This window comes from Ammodytes marinus (assembly GCF_949987685.1).
Source record: "Ammodytes marinus genome assembly, contig: scaffold_184, whole genome shotgun sequence".
Classification (NCBI taxonomy): Eukaryota; Metazoa; Chordata; class Actinopteri; order Uranoscopiformes; family Ammodytidae; genus Ammodytes; species Ammodytes marinus.
Genome location: NW_027648520.1, coordinates 10,001 through 35,000, shown reverse-complemented (window position 1 = coordinate 35,000; position 25,000 = coordinate 10,001). Strand labels below are relative to the sequence as shown.

General features: G+C 42.9%; 1 protein-coding gene across 1 annotated transcript in view; it reads right to left on the bottom strand.

Moving 5' to 3' along the window:
* The window catches only part of LOC307270434 (unconventional myosin-Va-like), a gene marked incomplete at both ends in the record, with an annotated part of 75,724 nt that overhangs the window by 46,285 nt on the left and 4,439 nt on the right, over nt 1-25,000 (bottom strand). Inside the window, one exon of the mRNA XM_080054316.1 lies at nt 1,478-1,559. Within this exon, the coding sequence (XP_079910442.1) occupies nt 1,478-1,559 (82 nt within the window). The remainder of the gene's footprint in view (nt 1-1,477; nt 1,560-25,000) is intronic.

Below are 25,000 nucleotides of genomic sequence, written 5' to 3'. Positions count from 1 at the left end.
AAAACGGGTCCAAATTGTCCTCTCCCATGTACTTCTTGGGGTTGATGGCGAGGAGCGCATCTACAACATCACTTGTGGGAAGAAGATCAAGGCTGAAAATAGGAGTTTGAGAGACAGGCGGTACGTTACTACTGGTTGTAGAAGGTGTACAACCTCCATTTTGAAAGAGTTGACCAGCAGCTACAAAATGTTTATTAAAAGCTAAGCCAATCTCTTTTTGATCATTGAGAGTGTGACCATTTAATTTGATCTGAGTGGGAACTGTGCTAGAATTGTTTTTATTATAGTTCACAGCTTTCCAAAATAGTGCAGGGTTAGAGTAGCAGTCGGAGATTAATTCAAGGTAATATTCGGATTTGGCTTTCCTGACCATGGCTGTGCACTTATTCCTAAATTGTCTAAAAATAGTCCAATTGGTATTATCTCCAGAGCGTCTAGCTAGAGACCATGCTTTATTTCTTTCAGAAAATAAATCAGACAGTTCACTTGTAAACCAGGGGTTTGATCTATTTTTTACTCTATGCTTTTTAAGGGGCGCATGTTTGTTTATAATTGAGGTGAAACTATTGATGAAATAGTCTAAGGCTAACTCAACATCCGAAATTTCCGTAGTGAGTTGAATGTCACTATGACGGAGATCACTTAAAAAGGCTTGCTCATTAAACCCTTTAAAATTACGCTTAATTATGATTTTAGGTTGAGATCTTTTTAAATGAATACTTCTGATACAGGCCACTGGGCAGTGATCACTAATCCCGAGCTCAAAAACACCAGCTGAGACTATTTTATTTATTTTATTTGATAGGATTAAATCGATTAAAGTTGATTTTGCTGGGTTTTTTAGATTGGGTCTTGTGGACTCAGTTATTAATTGTGTAAGATTAACGTTGCTACAGATTTCTTTGAAAGGTTCAGAGGCACCAGAAAGCCAATCAACGTTAAAATCACCCATCACAATGACCTCTCTATTTACATAACTGGAGAGCATATGTGCTAGATCGTTTAAGGAGCTAGTAACAGCAGAAGGGGGCCTATACACACCAATTACAACAAAACAATCATTTGATGATAAAGATAATTCTAGCGCGATAAATTCAAAACAATTTGGAACAGAGACAGCATAATATGAAGGTGTATTGAATATGAAGCATGAATATGAAGGTGTATTGAATTCTGAAGGTGTATTGAATTCTGAGATCCTATGTAGTATAAATGTGCAAAAGAAATTAAAATCGGTTCATCCTAGCCTGAGAAAAGGCAGAAAGAGTGTTTTTTTTTAACCCTATATTTCTCTTTCTGTGATGTCACGAGAAAGAGAAATATAGGGTTAAAAAAAAACACTCTTTCTGCCTTTTCTCAGGCTAGGATGAACCGGTTTAAAAAAAAATCGCACATTTATACTACATAGGATCTCAGAATTCAATACACCTTCATATTCAAACCGGTGAAGTAGGCCTTTAAAGTAAACGCGTCTCACCATGTTGAACTGCTGCTGTAGTTTCTCGTTGGCGTAGTTGATACAGAACTGCTCAAAACTGTTGATCTCAAATGTTTCAAACCTTCAGAGGGAGAGAGAGAGTAGAGGGGTCAATAGTGTTATTTATAAAATAATAATAATAATAATAATAATAATAATAATAATAATAATAATAATAATAATAACTAGAACTGCAAGCAGTTTTTACCGGGGGCCAAGCCTCCGACGCAACTCGTCGTCAACCGCCGCGCCGGCCGCTCACTCCGCGGAATCTGCGGATGTAAAGTTTTTGACCGTGGGATGTTCGGTGCGGGAGTTGTATAGGTATCGCTGTTTACGGATGAATTTCGCGAAAGTGCCACGGTGGAACGATGCAGCTCAATTCACAGAACAAGTGGATGTCAAGTTTTTTAATGTGCGATGTGTGGTTGGCGAGTTATGAGCAAAAGCAGATTGTCAGCCTTGACAAAATGGCCGCCGGAGCTAATTGCACAATGTAATGTCAATGGACATGCTAACATTCCCGCCTTTTTTCTTTGACGGAAAAAAAAAATCTAATTTTATTAAAAAGTCCCTTAAACATTACTATTTCTTGGCCATATTTTTCATATAGACTTGGGTATGCCCCTTGATGGTTTCCCGTGAGTTTTAAGAAAATTCCTCTGGCCAATTAGGAGATATAAAATTTCCTAATTTATGGCGCCCCCTTATGGCGAAAATTTCCATATTTTTTATTGAACGCAATTAAGGGTAGCCCCAACATATGTCTAAAATTTGGACTTGATCCGACTTATGATTTTGGATTTATGAATTTCTACGTAGAACGTAGCTAATCAACAAATATTTAAAAGGCTACCGTTTCGTTATCGATGGTCGGATCAAAATGCTTTTACGTGTTTTTTTTCCGTGTGGGTCGGTAGATGTTCTGTGCAAACTTTGGTGTCAATTGTCCAAAAATTATGGGAGGAGTAGCGAAAAATATGTTTTTCAGTTTTCGCGATTTTGCGAAAAATCTATAATATCGCAAATGGGCGTGGCCTATGCCAAATGATGCAGCTGACTCCAGTGCATCTGTGGATATAAAGTTTTTGACTGTGGGACATTCGGTGTGGGAGTTATGACCCCAAACGCGTTTTCCTTCGTTGTAGCGCCACCTAGTGGCCGGCATGTCTGAATTTTTGTCGTATGCGTAGTCCGGACGGACCTGGATCTAGTCATGCAATTGGCATGTCTGCACCCTTTACGGTTTGGGCTGTGCACGCAGTTTTAGGGAGGTACAAATAATAATAATAACTAGAACTGCAAGCAGTTTTTACCGGGGGCCAAGCCTCCGACGCGACTCGTCGTCAAGCGCCGTGCCTGCCGCTCACTCCACAGAACCTGTGGATGTAAAGTTTTTGACCGTGGGATGTTCGGTGCGGGAGTTGTATAGGTATCGCTGTTTATGGATGAATTTTGCGAAACTGCCACGATGGAACGATGCAGCTCAATTCACAGAACAAGTGCATGTCAAGTTTTTTAATGTGCGATGTGTGGTTGGCGAGTTATGAGCAAAAGTAGATTGTCAGCCTTGACAAAATGGCCGCCGGAGCTAATTGCACAATGTAATGTCAATGGACATGCTAACATTCCCGCCTTTTTTCTTTGACGGAAAAAAAAAATCTAATTTTATTAAAAAGTCCCTTAAACATTACTATTCCTTGGCCATATTTTTTCTATAGACTCGTGTATGCCCCTTGATGGTTTCCCGTGAGTTTTAAGAAAATTCCTCTGGCCAATTAGGAGATATGAAATTTCCTAATTTATGGCGCCCCCTTATGGCGAAAATGTCCAATTTTTTTATTGAACGCAATTAAGGGTAGCACCAACATATGTCTAAAATTTGGACTTGATCCGACTTATGATTTTGGATTTATGAATTTCTACGTAAAACGTAGCTAATCAACAAATATTCAAAGCGCTACCGTTTCGTTATCGATGGTCGGATCAAAATTCTGTGTGATAATTTCTTTCCGTGTGGGTCGGTAGATGTTCTGTGCAAAGTTTGGTGTCAATTGTCCAAAAATTGTGGGAGGAGTAGCGAAAAATATGTTTTTCAGTTTTCACGATTTTGCGAAAAATCTATAATATCGCAAATGGGCGTGGCCTATGCCAAATGATGCAGCTGACTCCAGTGCATCTGTGGATATAAAGTTTTTGACTGTGGGACGTTCGGTGTGGGAGTTATGACCCCAAACGCGTTTTCCTTGGTGTAGCGCCACCTAGTGGCCGGCATGTCTGAATTTTTTTGTAGGCCGAGAGGCCGGGGGTCTGAACTAGTCATGCAAGTGGCATGTCCCAACCCTTTACGGTTTGGGCTGTGGACACAGTTTTATGCGGCGAAGTATAATAATAATAATCCTTACAAAAACAATAGGGTTCCCTGCCCCGCAGGGCTTGGGAACCGCGTTGCTTTGCATACAGCGGTCCCAGCCTGCTCGGGCTTGGCCCCCTAATAATAACTAGAACTGCAAGCAGTTTTTACCGGGGGCCAAGCCTCCGACGCAACTCGTCGTCAACCGCCGCGCCGGCCGCTCACTCCGCGGAATCTGCGGATGTAAAGTTTTTGACCGTGGGATGTTCGGTGCGGGAGTTGTATAGGTATCGCTGTTTACGGATGAATTTCGCGAAAGTGCCACGGTGGAACGATGCAGCTCAATTCACAGAACAAGTGGATGTCAAGTTTTTTAATGTGCGATGTGTGGTTGGCGAGTTATGAGCAAAAGCAGATTGTCAGCCTTGACAAAATGGCCGCCGGAGCTAATTGCACAATGTAATGTCAATGGACATGCTAACATTCCCGCCTTTTTTCTTTGACGGAAAAAAAAAAATCTAATTTTATTAAAAAGTCCCTTAAACATTACTATTTCTTGGCCATATTTTTCATATAGACTCGGGTATGCCCCTTGATGGTTTACCGTGAGTTTTAAGAAAATTCCTTTGGCCAATTAGGAGATATAAAATTTCCTAATTTATGGCGCCCCCTTGTGGCGAAATTCTCCAAATTTTTTATTGAACGCAATTAAGGGTAGCCCCAACATATGTCTGAAGTTTGGACTTGATCCGACTTATGATTTTGGATTTATGAATTTCTACGTAAAACGTAGCTAATCAACAAATATTCAAAGCGCTATCGTTTCGTTATCGATGGTCGTATCCAAATTCTTTCAAAAAATTATTTTCCGTATGGGTCGGTAGATGTTCTGTGCAAACTTTGGTGTCAATTGTCCAAAAATTGTGGGAGGAGTAGCGAAAAATATGTTTTTCAGTTTTCGCGATTTTGCAAAAAATCTATAATATCGCAAATGGGCGTGGCCTATGCCAAATGATGCAGCTGACTCCAGTGCATCTGTGGATATAAAGTTTTTGACTGTGGGACGTTCGGTGTGGGAGTTATGACCCCAAACGCGTTTTCCTTCGTTGTAGCGCCACCTAGTGGCCAGCATGTCTGAATTTTGTTGTATGCTGAGATTTCACGGACCTGGATCTAGTCATGCAATTGGCATGTCTGCACCCTTTACGGTTTGGGCTGTGCACGCAGTTCTAGCGGCGACAAATAATAATAATAATAACTAGAACTGCAAGCAGTTTTTACCGGGGGCCAAGCCTCCGACGCAACTCGTCGTCAACCGCCGCGCCGGCCGCTCACTCCAAGGAATCCGTGGATGTGAAGTTTTTGACCGTGGGATGTTCGGTGTGGGAGTTGTATAGGTATCGCTGTTTACGGATGAATTTCGCGAAACTGCCACGGTGGAACGATGCAGCTCAATTCACAGAACAAGTGGATGTCAAGTTTTTTAATGTGCGATGTTTGGTTGGCGAGTTATGAGCAAAAGCAGATTGTCAGCCTTGACAAAATGGCCGCCGGAGCTAATTGCACAATGTAATGTCAATGGACATGCTAACATTCCCGCCTTTTTTCTTTGATGGAAAAAAAAAATATCTAATTTTATTAAAAAGTCCCTTACACATTAATATTTCTTGGCCATATTTTTTATATAGACTCGTGTATGCCCCTTGATGGTTTCCCGTCAGTTTTCAGAAATTTCCTCTGGCCAATTAGGAGATATGAAAATTCCTAATTTATGGCGCCCCCTTATGGCGAAAATGTCCAATTTTTTTATTGAACGCAATTAAGGGTAGCCCCAACATATGTCTAAAATTTGGACTTGATCCGACTTATGATTTTGGATTTATGAATTTTTTCGTAAAACGTAGCTAATCAACAAATATTTAAAGCGCTACCGTTTCGTTATCGATGGTCGGATCAAAATTCTTTCGAAAAAATCTTTTCCGTGTGGGTCGGTAGATGTTCTGTGCAAACTTTGGTGTCGATTGTCCAAAAATTGTGGGAGGAGTAACGAAAAGTCAGTTTTGCAGTTTTCGCGATTTTGCGAAAAATCTATAATATCGCAAATGGGCGTGGCCTATGCCAAATGATGCAGCTGACTCCAGTGAATCTGTGGATATAAAGTTTTTGACTGTGGGAGGTTCGGTGTGGGAGTTATGACCCAAAAAGCGTTTTCCTTCGTTGTAGCGCCACCTAGTGGCCGGCATGTCTGAATTTTTGTCGTATGCGTAGTCCGGACGGACCTGGATCTAGTCATGCAATTGGCATGTCTGCACCCTTTACGGTTTGGGCTGTGCACGCAGTTTTAGGGAGGTAAGTATAATAATAATAATAACTAGAACTGCAAGCAGTTTTGACCGGGGGCCAAGCCTCCGACGCAACTCGTCGTCAATAGGTATCGCTGTTTATGGATGAATTTCGCGAAACTGCCACGGTGGAACGATGCAGCTCAATTCACAGAACAAGTGGATGTCAAGTTTTTTAATGTGCGATGTGTGGTTGGCGAGTTATGAGCAAAAGCAGATTGTCAGCCTTGACAAAATGGCCGCCGGAGCTAATTGCACAATGTAATGTCAATGGACATGCTAACATTCCCGCCTTTTTTCTTTGACGGAAAAAAAAAAATCTAATTTTATTAAAAAGTCCCTTAAACATTACTATTTCTTGGCCATATTTTTCATATAGACTTGGGTATGCCCCTTGATGGTTTCCCGAGAGTTTTAAGAAAATTCCTCTGGCCAATTAGGAGATATAAAATTTCCTAATTTATGGCGCCCCCTTATGGCAAAATTCTCCAAATTTTTTATTGAACGCAATTAAGGGTAGCCCCAACATATGTCTAAAATTTGGACTTGATCCGACTTATGATTTTGGATTTATGAATTTTTTCGTAAAACGTAGCTAATCAACAAATATTTAAAACGCTACCGTTTCGTTATCGATGGTCGGATCAAAATGCTTTTGAAAAAATCTTTTCCGTGTGGGTCGGTAGATGTTCTGTGCAAACGTTGGTGTCAATTGTCCAAAAATTGTGGGAGGAGTAGCGAAAAGTCAGTTTTGCAGTTTTTGCGATTTTGCGAAAAATCTATAATATCGCAAATGGGCGTGGCCTATGCCAAATGATGCAGCTGACTCCAGTGCATATGTGGATATAAAGTTTTTGACTGTGGGACGTTCGGTGTGGGAGTTATGACCCCAAACGCGTTTTCCTTCGCTGTAGCGCCACCTAGTGGCCGGCATGTCTGAATTTTTGTCGTATGCGTAGTCCGGGCGGACCTGGATCTAGTCATGCAATTGGCATGTCTGCACCCTTTACGGTTTGGGCTGTGCACGCAGTTTTAGGGAGGTACAAATAATAATAATAACTAGAACTGCAAGCAGTTTTGACCGGGGGCCAAGCCTCCGACGCGAGTCGGGCCCCGGGCGTCGCAGACCGCGCCGCCGGCCACTCACTTCACAGAATCCGGGGATGTAAAGTTTTTGAATGTGGGATGTTCGGTTTGGGAGTTACAGACCAAAAAGCAAAAAAAGGTGCATAGAAATAGGCTCAAGTGGATGACGAGATATATACTTTTTGTGTTTTTGGTGCCCCCTTATGGCGAAATTTCCCAAAAAAAATGATGAACGCTACTAAGGATAACACCGACATATGTCTAAAATGTTGACTTGATCCGATGTATAGTTTTGGATTTATGAACATTTACGTACAAGGAAGTAACAGTTAGCTAATTTTAAAATATTCAAAGCGCTACCGTTTTGTTGTCCATGGTCGGATCAAATTTTTTTTTTATGATTTCTTTCCGTGTGGGTCGGTAGATATTCTGTGCAAAGTTTGGTGTCAATTGTCCAAAAATTTTGGGAGGAGTAGCGAAAAATCAGTTTTGCAGTTTTCGCGATTTTGTGAAAAATGTATATATACGCAAATGGGCGTGGCCTATGCCAAAAGATGCAGCTGACTCCAGTAAATCTGTGGATATAAAGTTTTTGACTGTAGGATGTTCGGTGTGGGAGTTATGAGCAAAAAGAGATTGTCAAACTCTCCACTGTAAAAAATTGGAGAGGCTGTCATTCTCTCCACTGTAAAACATAATTGTTTTCCTTTTCTGAATAACTCCCTCCCACATTAATATTTCTTGTCCATATTTTCTATATAGACTCGGGTATGCCCCTTGATGGTTTCCCTTGAGTTTTAAGAAAATTCCTTTGGCCAACTAGGAGATATAAAATTTCCTCATTTATGGCGCCCCCTTGTGGAGAAATTATCCGATTTTTTTATTGAACGCAATTAAGGGTAGCCCCAACATATGTCTACAATTTGGAGTTGATACGATGTATAGTTTTGGATTTATGAATATTTACGTACAAGGAAGTAACGGTGAGCAAATTTTCAAATATTCAAATCGCTACCGTTTCGTCCTCGAAGGTCGTATCAAAATTCTTTCGAATAACTTTTTTCCGTGTGGGTCGGTAGATGTTCTGTGCAAAGTTTGGATTCAATTGTCCAAAAATTGTGGGAGGAGTAGCGAAAAATATGTTTTTCAGTTTGCGCGATTTTGCGAAAAATCTATAATATCGCAAATGGGCGTGGCCTATGCCAAATGATGCAGCTGACTCCAGTGCATCTGTGGATATAAAGTTTTTGACTGTGGGACGTCCGGTGTGGGAGTTATGACCCCAAACGCGTTTTCCTTCGTTGTAGCGCCACCTAGTGGCCGGCATGTCTGAATTTTTTTGTCTGCTGAATGACCACGGACCTGGATCTAGTCATGCAATTGGCATGTCTGCACCCTTTACGGTTTGGGCTGTGCACACAGTTTTGCGCGCGACAAATAATAATAATAACAATCGCCACTAAAACAATAGGGTTCCCTGCCCCGCAGGGCTTGGGAACCGCGTTGCTGTGCAAAACGCGGTCCCAGCTCCTGCTCGGGCTTGGCCCCCTAACTAGAACTGCAAGCAGTTTTGACCGGGGGCCAAGCCTCCGACGCAACTCGTCGTCAACCGCCGCGCCGGCCGCTCACTCCACGGAATCCGTGGATGTAAAGTTTTTGACCGTGGGATGTTCGGTGCGGGAGTTGTATAGGTATCGCTGTTTACGGATGAATTTCGCGAAAGTGCCACGGTAGAACAATGCAGCTCAATTCACAGAACAAGTGGATGTCAAGTTTTTTAAAGTGCGATGTTTGGTTGGCGAGTTATGAGCAAAAGCAGATTGTCAGCCTTGACAAAATGGCCGCCGGAGCTAATTGCACAATGTAATGTCAATGGACATGCTAACATTCCCGCCTTTTTTCTTTGACGGAAAAGAAAAAATCTAATTTTATTAAAAAGTCCCGTAAACATTACTATTTCTTGGCCATATTTTTCATATAGACTCGGGTACGCCCGTTGATGGTTTCCCGTGAGTTTTAAGAAAATTCCTTTGGCCAATTAGGAGATATAAAATTCCCTAGTTTATGGCGCCCCCTTATGGCGAAAATTTCCAATTTTTTTTTTGAACGTAATTAAGGGTAGCCCCAACATATGTCTAAAATTTGAACTTGATCCGACTTATGATTTTGGATTTATGAATTTCTACGTAAAACGTAGCTAATCAACAAATATTTAAAACGCTACCGTTTCTCTATCCATGGTCGGATCAAAATGCATTAGCATGATTTCTTTCCGTGTGGGTCGGTAGATGTGCTGTGCAAACTTTGGTGTCAATTGTCCAAAAATTGTGGGAGGAGTAGCGAAAAATATGTTTTTCAGTTTTCGCGATTTTGCGAAAAATCTATAATATCGCAAATGGGCGTGGCCTATGCCAAAAGATGCAGCTGACTCCAGTGAATATGTGGATATAAAGTTTTTGACTGTGGGAGTTTCGGTGTGGGAGTTATGGCCCCAAACGCGTTTTCCTTGGTGTAGCGCCACCTAGTGGCCGGCATGTCTGAATTTTTTTGTAGGCCGGGAGGCCGGGGGTCTGAACTAGTCATGCAAGTGCCATGTCCCAACCCTTTACGGTTTGGGCTGCAGCACCACTTTTACTCGGAGAAAAATTAAAATAATAATAATCCTTACAAAAACAATAGGGTTCCCTGCCCCGCAGGGCTTGGGAACCGCGTTGCTGTGCAAAACGCGGTCCCAGCTCCTGCTCGGGCTTGGCCCCCTAACTAGAACTGCAAGCAGTTTTTACCGGGGGCCAAGCCTCCGACGCAACTCGTCGTCAACCGCCGCGCCGGCCGCTCACTTCACAGAATCTGTGGATGTAAAGTTTTTGACTGTGGGATGTTCGGTTGGCGAGTTATGAGCAAAAGCAGATTAAAATGGCGACCCGAGCTAATTGCACAATGTAATGTCAATGGACATGCTATCTGAGATTAGCAATTGCGCCAAATCTCTTTGACGGAAAAAAAAAATCTAATTTTATTAAAAAGTCCCTTGAACATTACTATTTCTTGGCCATATTTTTTATATCGACTCGGGTATGCCCCTTGATGGTTTCCCTGGAGTTTTAAGAAAATTCCTTTGGCCAATTAGGAGATATCAAATTTCCTCGTTTTATGGCGCCCCCTTATGGCGAAATTCTCCAATTTTTTATTGAACGCAATTAAGGGTAGCACCAACATATGTCTAAAATTTTGACTTGATCCGACTTATACTTTTGGATTTATGAATATTTACGTACAAGGAAGTAACTGTGAGCTAATTTTCAAATATTCAAAGCGCTACCGTTTCGTCATCGAAGGTCGTATCAAAATTCTTTCGAATAACTTTTTTCCGTGTGGGTCGGTAGATGTTCTGTGCAAAGTCTGGTGTCAATTGTCCAGAAATTGTGGGAGGAGTAGCGAAAAATAACTTTTTCAGTTTTCGCGATTTTGCGAAAAATCTATATATACGGAAATGGGCGTGGCCTATGCCAAAAGATGCAACTGACTCCAGTGAATCTGTGCATATAAAGTTTTTGACTGTGGGAGTTTTGGTGTGGGAGTTATGGCCCCAAACGCGTTTTCTTTGGTGTAGCGCCACCTAGTGGCCGGCATGTCTGAATTTTTTTGTATGCTGAGAATTCACGGACCTGGATCTAGTCATGCAATTGGCATGTCTGCACCCTTTACGGTTTGGGCTGTGCACGCAGTTCTAGCGGCGACAAATAATAACTAGAACTGCAAGCAGTTTTTACCGGGGGCCAAGCCTCCGACGCAACTCGTCGTCAACCGCCGCGCCGGCCGCTCACTCCGCGGAATCTGCGGATGTAAAGTTTTTGACCGTGGGATGTTCGGTGCGGGAGTTGTATAGGTATCGCTGTTTACGGATGAATTTCGCGAAAGTGCCACGGTGGAACGATGCAGCTCAATTCACAGAACAAGTGGATGTCAAGTTTTTTAATGTGCGATGTGTGGTTGGCGAGTTATGAGCAAAAGCAGATTGTCAGCCTTGACAAAATGGCCGCCGGAGCTAATTGCACAATGTAATGTCAATGGACATGCTAACATTCCCGCCTTTTTTCTTTGACGGAAAAAAAAAATCTAATTTTATTAAAAAGTCCCTTAAACATTACTATTTCTTGGCCATATTTTTCATATAGACTTGGGTATGCCCCTTGATGGTTTCCCGTGAGTTTTAAGAAAATTCCTCTGGCCAATTAGGAGATATAAAATTTCCTAATTTATGGCGCCCCCTTATGGCGAAAATTTCCATATTTTTTATTGAACGCAATTAAGGGTAGCCCCAACATATGTCTAAAATTTGGACTTGATCCGACTTATGATTTTGGATTTATGAATTTCTACGTAGAACGTAGCTAATCAACAAATATTTAAAAGGCTACCGTTTCGTTATCGATGGTCGGATCAAAATGCTTTTACGTGTTTTTTTTCCGTGTGGGTCGGTAGATGTTCTGTGCAAACTTTGGTGTCAATTGTCCAAAAATTATGGGAGGAGTAGCGAAAAATATGTTTTTCAGTTTTCGCGATTTTGCGAAAAATCTATAATATCGCAAATGGGCGTGGCCTATGCCAAATGATGCAGCTGACTCCAGTGCATCTGTGGATATAAAGTTTTTGACTGTGGGACATTCGGTGTGGGAGTTATGACCCCAAACGCGTTTTCCTTCGTTGTAGCGCCACCTAGTGGCCGGCATGTCTGAATTTTTGTCGTATGCGTAGTCCGGACGGACCTGGATCTAGTCATGCAATTGGCATGTCTGCACCCTTTACGGTTTGGGCTGTGCACGCAGTTTTAGGGAGGTACAAATAATAATAATAACTAGAACTGCAAGCAGTTTTTACCGGGGGCCAAGCCTCCGACGCGACTCGTCGTCAAGCGCCGTGCCTGCCGCTCACTCCACAGAACCTGTGGATGTAAAGTTTTTGACCGTGGGATGTTCGGTGCGGGAGTTGTATAGGTATCGCTGTTTATGGATGAATTTTGCGAAACTGCCACGATGGAACGATGCAGCTCAATTCACAGAACAAGTGCATGTCAAGTTTTTTAATGTGCGATGTGTGGTTGGCGAGTTATGAGCAAAAGTAGATTGTCAGCCTTGACAAAATGGCCGCCGGAGCTAATTGCACAATGTAATGTCAATGGACATGCTAACATTCCCGCCTTTTTTCTTTGACGGAAAAAAAAAATCTAATTTTATTAAAAAGTCCCTTAAACATTACTATTCCTTGGCCATATTTTTTCTATAGACTCGTGTATGCCCCTTGATGGTTTCCCGTGAGTTTTAAGAAAATTCCTCTGGCCAATTAGGAGATATGAAATTTCCTAATTTATGGCGCCCCCTTATGGCGAAAATGTCCAATTTTTTTATTGAACGCAATTAAGGGTAGCACCAACATATGTCTAAAATTTGGACTTGATCCGACTTATGATTTTGGATTTATGAATTTCTACGTAAAACGTAGCTAATCAACAAATATTCAAAGCGCTACCGTTTCGTTATCGATGGTCGGATCAAAATTCTGTGTGATAATTTCTTTCCGTGTGGGTCGGTAGATGTTCTGTGCAAAGTTTGGTGTCAATTGTCCAAAAATTGTGGGAGGAGTAGCGAAAAATATGTTTTTCAGTTTTCACGATTTTGCGAAAAATCTATAATATCGCAAATGGGCGTGGCCTATGCCAAATGATGCAGCTGACTCCAGTGCATCTGTGGATATAAAGTTTTTGACTGTGGGACGTTCGGTGTGGGAGTTATGACCCCAAACGCGTTTTCCTTGGTGTAGCGCCACCTAGTGGCCGGCATGTCTGAATTTTTTTGTAGGCCGAGAGGCCGGGGGTCTGAACTAGTCATGCAAGTGGCATGTCCCAACCCTTTACGGTTTGGGCTGTGGACACAGTTTTATGCGGCGAAGTATAATAATAATAATCCTTACAAAAACAATAGGGTTCCCTGCCCCGCAGGGCTTGGGAACCGCGTTGCTTTGCATACAGCGGTCCCAGCCTGCTCGGGCTTGGCCCCCTAATAATCCTTACAAAAACAATAGGGTTCCCTGCCCCGCAGGGCTTGGGAACCGCGTTGCTGTGCAAAACGCGGTCCCAGCTCCTGCTCGGGCTTGGCCCCCTAATAATAATAATCGCCACAAAAACAATAGGGTTCCCTGCCCCGCAGGGCTTGGGAACCGCGTTGCTGTGCAAAACGCGGTCCCAGCTCCTGCTCGGGCTTGGCCCCCTAATAATCCTTACAAAAACAATAGGGTTCCCTGCCCCGCAGGGCTTGGGAACCGCGTTGCTGTGCAAAACGCGGTCCCAGCTCCTGCTCGGGCTTGGCCCCCTAACTAGAACTGCAAGCAGTTTTGACCGGGGGCCAAGCCTCCGACGCAACTCGTCGTCAATAGGTATCGCTGTTTATGGATGAATTTCGCGAAACTGCCACGGTGGAACGATGCAGCTCAATTCACAGAACAAGTGGATGTCAAGTTTTTTAATGTGCGATGTGTGGTTGGCGAGTTATGAGCAAAAGCAGATTGTCAGCCTTGACAAAATGGCCGCCGGAGCTAATTGCACAATGTAATGTCAATGGACATGCTAACATTCCCGCCTTTTTTCTTTGACGGAAAAAAAAAATCTAATTTTATTAAAAAGTCCCTTAAACATTACTATTTCTTGGCCATATTTTTTATATAGACTCGTGTATGCCCCTTGATGCTTTCCCGTGAGTTTTAAGAAATTTCCTCTGGCCAATTAGGAGATATGAAATTTCCTAATTTATGGCGCCCCCTTATGGCGAAAATGTCCAATTTTTTTATTGAACGCAATTAAGGGTAGCCCCAACATATGTCTAAAATTTGGACTTGATCCGACTTATGATTTTGGATTTATGAATTTTTCGTAAAACGTAGCTAATCAACAAATATTTAAAACGCTACCGTTTCGTTATCCATGGTCGGATCAAAATTATTTTAGATAAGTTTTTACCGTGTGGGTCGGTAGATGTTCTGTGCAAACTTTGGTGTCAATTGTCCAAAAATTGTGGGAGGAGTAGCGAAAAATCAGTTTTGCAGTTTTCGCGATTTTGCGAAAAATCTATAATATCGCAAATGGGCGTGGCCTATGCCAAATGATGCAGCTGACTCCAGTGCATATGTGGATATAAAGTTTTTGACGGTGGGAGGTTCGGTGTGGGAGTTATGACCCCAAACGCGTTTTCCTTCGTTGTAGCGCCACCTAGTGGCCGGCATGTCTGAATTTTGTTGTAGGCCGGGAGGCCGGGGGTCTGAACTAGTCATGCAAGTGGCATGTCCCAACCCTTTACGGTTTGGGCTGCAGCACCACTTTTACTCGGAGAAAAATTAAAATAATAATAACTAGAACTGCAAGCAGTTTTGACCGGGGGCCAAGCCTCCGACGCAACTCGTCGTCAACCGCCGCGCCGGCCGCTCACTCCACGGAATCCGTGGATGTAAAGTTTTTGACCGTGGGATGTTCGGTGCGGGAGTTGTATAGGTATCGCTGTTTACGGATGAATTTCGCGAAAGTGCCACGGTAGAACAATGCAGCTCAATTCACAGAACAAGTGGATGTCAAGTTTTTTAAAGTGCGATGTTTGGTTGGCGAGTTATGAGCAAAAGCAGATTGTCAGCCTTGACAAAATGGCCGCCGGAGCTAATTGCACAATGTAATGTCAATGGACATGCTAACATTCCCGCCTTTTTTCTTTGACGGAAAAGAAAAAATCTAATTTTATTAAAAAGTCCCGTAAACATTACTATTTCTTGGCCATATTTTTCATATAGACTCGGGTACGCCCGTTGATGGTTTCCCGTGAGTTTTAAGAAAATTCCTTTGGCCAATTAGGAGATATAAAATTCCCTAGTTTATGGCGCCCCCTTATGGCGAAAATTTCCAATTTTTTTTTTGAACGTAATTAAGGGTAGCCCCAACATATGTCTAAAATTTGAACTTGATCCGACTTATGATTTTGGATTTATGAATTTCTACGTAAAACGTAGCTAATCAACAAATATTTAAAACGCTACCGTTTCTCTATCCATGGTCGGATCAAAATGCATTAGCATGATTTCTTTCCGTGTGGGTCGGTAGATGTGCTGTGCAAACTTTGGTGTCAATTGTCCAAAAATTGTGGGAGGAGTAGCGAAAAATATGTTTTTCAGTTTTCGCGATTTTGCGAAAAATCTATAATATCGCAAATGGGCGTGGCCTATGCCAAAAGATGCAGCTGACTCCAGTGAATATGTGGATATAAAGTTTTTGACTGTGGGAGTTTCGGTGTGGGAGTTATGGCCCCAAACGCGTTTTCTTTGGTGTAGCGCCACCTAGTGGCCGGCATGTCTGAATAGTTTTGTATGCGTACACGGCCCGGACCTGGATCTAGTCATGCAATTGGCATGTCTGCACCCTTTACGGTTTGGCCTGTGGACACAGTTTTAGGTGACTACAAATAATAATCCTTACTAAAACAATAGGGTTCCCTGCCCCGCAGGGCTTGGGAACCGCGTTGCTGTGCAAAACGCGGTCCCAGCTCCTGCTCGGGCTTGGCCCCCTAACTAGAACTGCAAGCAGTTTTTACCGGGGGCCAAGCCTCCGACGCAACTCGTCGTCAACCGCCGCGCCGGCCGCTCACTCCGCAGAATCTGCGGATGTAAAGTTTTTGACCGTGGGATGTTCGGTGCGGGAGTTGTATAGGTATCACTGTTTACGGATGAATTTCGCGAAAGTGCCACGGTGGAACGATGCAGCTCAATTCACAGAACAAGTGGATGTCAAGTTTTTTAATGTGCGATGTGTGGTTGGCGAGTTATGAGCAAAAGCAGATTGTCAGCCTTGACAAAATGGCCGCCGGAGCTAATTGCACAATGTAATGTCAATGGACATGCTAACATTCCCGCCTTTTTTCCTTGACGGAATTTTTTTTTTTAAATTTTATTAAAAAGTCCCTTAAACATTACTATTTCTTGGCCATATTTTTTATATAGACTCGGGTATGCCCCTTGATGGTTTCCCGTGAGTTTTAAGAAAATTCCTTCGGCCAATTAGGAGATATAAAATTTCCTAATTTATGGCGCCCCCTTATGGCGAAATTCTCCAAATTTTTTATTGAACGCAATTAAGGGTAGCCCCAACATATGTCTAAAATTTGGACTTGATCCGACTTATGATTTTGGATTTATTAATTTTTTCGTAAAACGTAGCTAATCAACAAATATTTAAAACGCTACCGTTTCGTTATCCATGGTCGGATCACAATTCTTTCGAATGATTTCTTTCCGTGTGGGTCGGTAGATGTTCTGTGCAAAGTCTGGTGTCAATTGTCCAAAAATTGTAGGAGGAGTAGCGAAAAGTCAGTTTTGCAGTTTTCGCGATTTTGCAAAAAATCTATAATATCGCAAATGGGCGTGGCCTATGCCAAATGATGCAGCTGACTCCAGTGCATCTGTGGATATAAAGTTTTTGACGGTGGGACGTTCGGTGTGGGAGTTAAAGCCCCAAACGCGTTTTCTTTGGTGTAGCGCCACCTAGTGGCCGGCATGTCTGAATTTTTTTGTAGGCCGAGAGGCCGGGGGTCTGAACTAGTCATGCAAGTGGCATGTCCCAACCCTTTACGGTTTGGGCTGTGGACACAGTTTTATGCGGCGAAGTATAATAATAACTAGAACTGCAAGCAGTTTTTACCGGGGGCCAAGCCTCCGACGCAACTCGTCGTCAAGCGCCGTGCCTGCCGCTCACTCCACAGAACCTGTGGATGTAAAGTTTTTGACCGTGGGATGTTCGGTGCGGGAGTTGTATAGGTATCGCTGTTTACGGATGAATTTTGCGAAACTGCCACGGTGGAACGATGCAGCTCAATTCACAGAACAAGTGCATGTCAAGTTTTTTAATGTGCGATGTGTGGTTGGCGAGTTATGAGCAAAAGTAGATTGTCAGCCTTGACAAAATGGCCGCCGGAGCTAATTGCACAATGTAATGTCAATGGACATGCTAACATTCCCGCCTTTTTTCTTTGACGGAAAAAAAAAATATCTAATTATATTAAAAAGTCCCTTACACATTAATATTTCTTGGCCATATTTTTTATATAGAGTCGTGTATGCCCCTTGATGGTTTCCCGTGAGTTTTAAGAAAATTCCTCTGGCCAATTAGGAGATATAAAATTTCCTAATTTATGGCGCCCCCTTATGGCGAAATTCTCCAAATTTTTTATTGAATGCAATTAAGGGTAGCCCCAACATATGTTTAAAATTTGGACTTGATCCGATTTATGATTTTGGATTTATTAATTTTTTCGTAAAACGTAGCTAATCAACAAATATTCAAAGCGCTACCGTTTCGTTATCGATGGTCGGATCAAAATTCTGTGTGATAATTTCTTTCCGTGTGGGTCGGTAGATGTTCTGTGCAAAGTCTGGTGTCAATTGTCCAAAAATTGTGGGAGGAGTAGCGAAAAATATGTTTTTCAGTTTTCGCGATTTTGCGAAAAATCTATAATATCGCAAATGGGCGTGGCCTATGCCAAATGATGCAACTGACTCCAGTGAATATGTGGATATAAAGTTTTTGACTGTGGGACGTTCGGTTTGGGAGTTATGACCCCAAACGCGTTTTCCTTCGTTGTAGCGCCACCTAGTGGCCGGCATGTCTGAATTTTGTTGTATGCGTAGTCCGGACGGACCTGGATCTAGTCATGCAATTGGCATGTCTGCACCCTTTACGGTTTGGGCTGTGCACGCAGTTTTAGGGAGGTACAAATAATAATAATAAAAAAAATCCTTACAAAAACAATAGGGTTCCCTGCCCCGCAGGGCTTGGGAACCGCGTTGCTGTGCAAAACGCGGTCCCAGCTCCTGCTCGGGCTTGGCCCCCTAACTAGAACTGCAAGCAGTTTTGACCGGGGGCCAAGCCTCCGACGCAACTCGTCGTCAAGCGCCGTGCCTGCCGCTCACTCCACAGAACCTGTGGATGTAAAGTTTTTGACCGTGGGATGTTCGGTGCGGGAGTTGTATAGGTATCGCTGTTTATGGATGAATTTTGCGAAACTGCCACGGTGGAACGATGCAGCTCAATTCACAGAACAAGTGCATGTCAAGTTTTTTAATGTGCGATGTGTGGTTGGCGAGTTATGAGCAAAAGTAGATTGTCAGCCTTGACAAAATGGCCGCCGGAGCTAATTGCACAATGTAATGTCAATGGACATGCTAACATTCCCGCCTTTTTTCTTTGACGGAAAAAAAAAATCTAATTTTATTAAAAAGTCCCTTAAACATTACTATTTCTTGGCCATATTTTTTCTATAGACTCGTGTATGCCCCTTGATGGTTTCCCGTGAGTTTTAAGAAATTTCCTCAGGCCAATTAGGAGATATGAAATTTCCTAATTTATGGCGCCCCCTTATGGCGAAAATGTCCAATTTTTTTATTGAACGCAATTAAGGGTAGCACCAACATAGGTCTAAAATTTGGACTTGATCCGAGTTATGATTTTGGATTTATGAATTTCTACGTAAAACGTAGCTAATCCACAAATATTTAAAACGCTACCGTTTCGTTATCGATGGTCGTATCAAAATTCTTTTACGTGATTTCTTTCCGTGTGGGTCGGTAGATGTTCTGTGCAAACTTTGGTGTCAATTGTCCAAAAATTGTGGGAGGAGTAGCGAAAAATATGTTTTGCAGTTTTCACGATTTTGCAAAAAATCTATAATATCGCAAATGGGCGTGGCCTATGCCAAATGATCTAGCTGACTCCAGTGCATATGTGGATATAAAGTTTTTGACTGTGGGACGTTCGGTGTGGGAGTTATGACCCCAAACGCGTTTTCCTTCGTTGTAGCGCCACCTAGTGGCCGGCATGTCTGAATTTTTGTCGTATGCGTAGTCCGGACGGACCTGGATCTAGTCATGCAATTGGCATGTCTGCACCCTTTACGGTTTGGGCTGTGCACGCAGTTTTAGGGAGGTACAAATAATAATAATAATAATAATAATAATCGCCACAAAAACAATAGGGTTCCCTGCCCCGCAGGGCTTGGGAACCGCGTTGCTGTGCAAAACGCGGTCCCAGCCTGCTCGGGCTTGGCCCCCTAATAACTAGAACTGCAAGCAGTTTTTACCGGGGGCCAAGCCTCCGACGCAACTCGTCGTCAACCGCCGCGCCGGCCGCTCACTCCACGGAATCTGTGGATGTAAAGTTTTTGACCGTGGGATGTTCGGTGCGGGAGTTGTATAGGTATCGCTGTTTATGGATGAATTTCGCGAAACTGCCACGGTGGAACGATGCAGCTCAATTCACAGAACAAGTGGATGTCAAGTTTTTTAATGTGCGATGTTTGGTTGGAGAGTTATGAGCAAAAGCAGATTGTCAGCCTTGACAAAATGGCGGCCGGAGCTAATTGCACAATGTAATGTCAATGGACATGCTAGCTGAGATTAGCATCCCGCCTTTTTTCTTTGATGGAAAAAAAAATATCTAATTTTATTAAAAAGTCCCTTAAACATTAATATTTCTTGGCCATATTTTTTATATAGACCCGTGTATGACCCTTGATGGTTTCCCGTGAGTTTTAAGAAAATTCCTCTGGCCAATTAGGAGATAAAAAATTTCCTAATTTATGGCGCCCCCTTATGGCGAAAATTTCCGAATTTTTTATTGAATGCAATTTAGGGTAGCCCCAACATATGTCTAAAATTTGGACTTGATCCGACTTATGATTTTGGATTTATGAATTTCTACGTAAAACGTAGCTAATCGACAAATATTTAAAACGCTACCGTTTCGTTATCGATGGTCGTATCAAAATTCTTTTACATGATTTCTTTCCGTGTGGGTCGGTAGATGTTCTGTGCAAAGTTGGGTGTCAATTGTGCAAAAATTGTGGGAGGAGTAGCGAAAAGTCAATTAGGAGATATAAAATTTCCTAATTTATGGCGCCCCCCTATGGCGAAATTTTCCCAATTTTTTATTGAACGCAATTAAGGGTAGCCCCAACATATGTCTAAAATTTGGACTTGATCCGATTTATGATTTTGGATTTATGAATTTCTACGTAGAACGTAGCTATCAACAAATATTTAAAACGCTACCGTTTCGTTATCGATGGTCGGATCAAAATGCTTTAGCATGATTTCTTTCCGTGTGGGTCGGTAGATGTTCTGTGCAAACTTTGGTGTCAATTGTCCAAAAATTGTGGGAGGAGTAGCGAAAAATCAGTTTAGCAGTTTTCGCGATTTTGCGAAAAATCTATATACACGGAAATGGGCGTGGCCTATGCCAAAAGATGCAGCTGACTCCAGTGAATCTGTGGATATAAAGTTTTTGACTGTGGGATGTTCGGTGTGGGAGCTACGGCGTTTTCCTTGATATAGCGCCACCTAGTGGCCGGCATGTCTGAATTTTTTTGTATGCTGAGAATTCACGGACCTGGATCTAGTCATGCAATTGGCATGTCTGCACCCTTTACGGTTTGGGCTGTGCACGCAGTTCTAGCGGCGACAAATAATAATAATCCTTACAAAAACAATAGGGTTCCCTGCCCCGCAGGGCTTGGGAACCGCGTTGCTGTGCAAAACGCGGTCCCAGCTCCTGCTCGGGCTTGGCCCCCTAATAATCGCCACTAAAACAATAGGGTTCCCTGCCCCGCAGGGCTTGGGAACCGCGTTGCTGTGCAAAACGCGGTCCCAGCTCCTGCTCGGGCTTGGCCCCCTAACTAGAACTGCAAGCAGTTTTTACCGGGGGCCAAGCCTCCGACGCAACTCGTCGTCAAGCGCCGCGCCTGCCGCTCACTTCGCGGAATCCGTGGATGTAAAGTTTTTGACCGTGGGATGTTCGGTGCGGGAGTTGTATAGGTATCGCTGTTTACGGATGAATTTGGCGAAACTGCCACGGTGGAACGATGCAGCTCAATTCACAGAACAAGTGCATGTCAAGTTTTTTAATGTGCGATGTGTGGTTGGCGAGTTATGAGCAAAAGTAGATGGTCAGCCTTGACAAAATGGCCGCCGGAGCTAATTGCACAATGTAATGTCAATGGACATGCTAACATTCCCGCCTTTTTTCTTTGACGGAAAAAAAAATATCAAATTTTATTAAAAAGTCCCTTACACATTACTATTTCTTGGCCATATTTTTTATATAGACTCGTGTATGCCCCTTGATGGTTTCCCGTGAGTTTTAAGAAATTTCCTCTGGCCAATTAGGAGATATGAAATTTCCTAATTTATGGCGCCCCCTTATGGCGAAAATTTCCAAATTTTTTATTGAACGCAATTAAGGGTAGTCCCAACATATGTCTAAAATTTGGACTTGATCCGACTTATGATTTTGGATTTATGAATTTCTACGTAAAACGTAGCTAATCACTAAATATTCAAAGCGCTACCGTTTCGTTATCCATGGTCGGATCAAAATGCATTAGCATGATTTCTTTCCGTGTGGGTCGGTAGATGTGCTGTGCAAACTTTGGTGTCAATTGTCCAAAAATTGTGGGAGGAGTAGCGAAAAATATGTTTTTCAGTTTTCGCGATTTTGCGAAAAATCTATAATATCGCAAATGGGCGTGGCCTATGCCAAAAGATGCAGCTGACTCCAGTGAATATGTGGATATAAAGTTTTTGACTGTGGGAGTTTCGGTGTGGGAGTTATGGCCCCAAACGCGTTTTCTTTGGTGTAGCGCCACCTAGTGGCCGGCATGTCTGAATAGTTTTGTATGCGTACACGGCCCGGACCTGGATCTAGTCATGCAATTGGCATGTCTGCACCCTTTACGGTTTGGCCTGTGGACACAGTTTTAGGTGACTACAAATAATAATCCTTACTAAAACAATAGGGTTCCCTGCCCCGCAGGGCTTGGGAACCGCGTTGCTGTGCAAAACGCGGTCCCAGCTCCTGCTCGGGCTTGGCCCCCTAATAATCCTTACAAAAACAATAGGGTTCCCTGCCCCGCAGGGCTTGGGAACCGCGTTGCTGTGCAAAACGCGGTCCCAGCTCCTGCTCGGGCTTGGCCCCCTAACTAGAACTGCAAGCAGTTTTTACCGGGGGCCAAGCCTCCGACGCAACTCGTCGTCAACCGCCGCGCCGGCCGCTCACTCCGCAGAATCTGCGGATGTAAAGTTTTTGACCGTGGGATGTTCGGTTGGCGAGTTATGAGCAAAAACAGATTAAAATGGCGGCCGGAGCTAATTGCACAATGTAATGTCAATGGACATGCTAGCTGAGATTAGCATCCCGCCTTTTTTCTTTGATGGAAAAAAAAAAAATCAAATTTTATTAAAAAGTCCCTTACACATTAATATTTCTTGGCCATATTTTTTATATAGACTCGTGGATGCCCCTTGATGCTTTCCCGTGAGTTTTAAGAAAATTCCTTTGGCCAATTAGTAGATATAAAATTTCCTAATTTATGGCGCCCCCTTATGGCGAAATTCTCCAAATTTTTTATTGAACGCAATTAAGGGTAGCCCCAACATATGTCTAAAATTTGGACTTGATCCGACTTATGATTTTGGATTTATGAATTTCTACGTAAAACGTAGCTAATCAACAAATATTTCAAACGCTACCGTTTCGTAATCCATGGTCGGATCAAAATCATTTTACATGATTTCTTTCCGTGTTGGTCGGTAGATGTTCTGTGCAAAGTTGGGTGTCAATTGTGCAAAAATTGTGGGAGGAGTAGCGAAAAGTCAATTAGGAGATATACAATTTCCTAATTTATGGCGCCCCCCTATGGCGAAATTTTCCCAATTTTTTATTGAACGCAATTAAGGGTAGCCCCAACATATGTCTAAAATTTGGACTTGATCCGATTTATGATTTTGGATTTATGAATTTCTACGTAGAACGTAGCTAATCAACAAATATTTAAAACGCTACCGTTTCGTTATCGATGGTCGGATCAAAATGCTTTAGCATGATTTCTTTCCGTGTGGGTCGGTAGATGTTCTGTGCAAACTTTGGTGTCAATTGTCCAAAAATTGTGGGAGGAGTAGCGAAAAGTCAGTTTTACAGTTTTCGCGATTTTGCGAAAAATCTATAATATCGCAAATGGGCGTGGCCTATGCCAAATGATGCAGCTGACTCCAGTGCATCTGTGGATATAAAGTTTTTGACTGTGGGATGTTCGGTGTGGGAGCTATGACGTTTTCCTTGATATAGCGCCACCTAGTGGCCGGCATGTCTGAATTTTTTTGTCTGCGTAGTCCGGACGGACCTGGATCTAGTCATGCAATTGGCATGTCTGCACCCTTTACGGTTTGGGCTGTGGACACAGTTTTAGGGGGGTAAGTATAATAATAATCCTTACAAAAACAATAGGGTTCCCTGCCCCGCAGGGCTTGGGAACCGCGTTGCTGTGCAAAACGCGGTCCCAGCTCCTGCTCGGGCTTGGCCCCCTAATAATCGCCACAAAAACAATAGGGTTCCCTGCCCCGCAGGGCTTGGGAACCGCGTTGCTGTGCAAAACGCGGTCCCAGCTCCTGCTCGGGCTTGGCCCCCTAATAATAATAATAACTAGAACTGCAAGCAGTTTTTACCGGGGGCCAAGCCTCCGACGCAACTCGTCGTCAACCGCCGCGCCGGCCGCTCACTCCGCAGAATCTGCGGATGTAAAGTTTTTGACCGTGGGATGATCGGTGCGGGAGTTGTATAGGTATCGCTGTTTACGGATGAATTTCGCGAAAGTGCCACGGTGGAACGATGCAGCTCAATTCACAGAACAAGTGGATGTCAAGTTTTTTAATGTGCGATGTGTGGTTGGCGAGTTATGAGCAAAAGCAGATTGTCAGCCTTGACAAAATGGCCGCCGGAGCTAATTGCACAATGTAATGTCAATGGACATGCTAACATTCCCGCCTTTTTTCTTTGACGGAAAAAAAAAAATCTAATTTTATTAAAAAGTCCCTTAAACATTACTATTTCTTGGCCATATTTTTTCTATAGACTCGTGTTTGCCCCTTGATGTTTTACCGTGAGTTTTAAGAAAATTCCTCCGGCCAATTAGGAGATATAAAATTTCCTAATTTATGGCGCCCCCTTATGGCGAAAATGTCCAATTTTTTTATTGAACGCAATTAAGGGTAGCCCCAACATATGTCTAAAATTTGGACTTGATCCGACTTATGATTTTGGATTTATGAATTTTTTCGTAAAACGTAGCTAATCAACAAATATTTAAAACGCTACCGTTTCGTTATCCATGGTCGGATCAAAATTCTTTCGTATGATTTCTTTCCGTGTGGGTCGGTAGATGTTCTGTGCAAAGTTTGGTGTCAATTGTCCAAAAAATATGGGAGGAGTAGCGAAAAATATGTTTTTAATTTTTTGCAATTTTGCGAAAAATCTATAATATCGCAAATGGGCGTGGCCTATGCCAAATGATGCAGCTGACTCCAGTGCATCTGTGGATATAAAGTTTTTGACTGTGGGACGTTCGGTGTGGGAGTTATGACCCCAAACGCGTTTTCTTCGTTGTAGCGCCACCTAGTGGCCGGCATGTCTGAATTTTGTTGTATGCGTAGTCCGGACGGACCTGGATCTAGTCATGCAATTGGCATGTCTGCACCCTTTACGGTTTGGGCTGTGCACGCAGTTTTAGGGAGGTACAAATAATAATAATAAAAAAAATCCTTACAAAAACAATAGGGTTCCCTGCCCCGCAGGGCTTGGGAACCGCGTTGCTGTGCAAAACGCGGTCCCAGCTC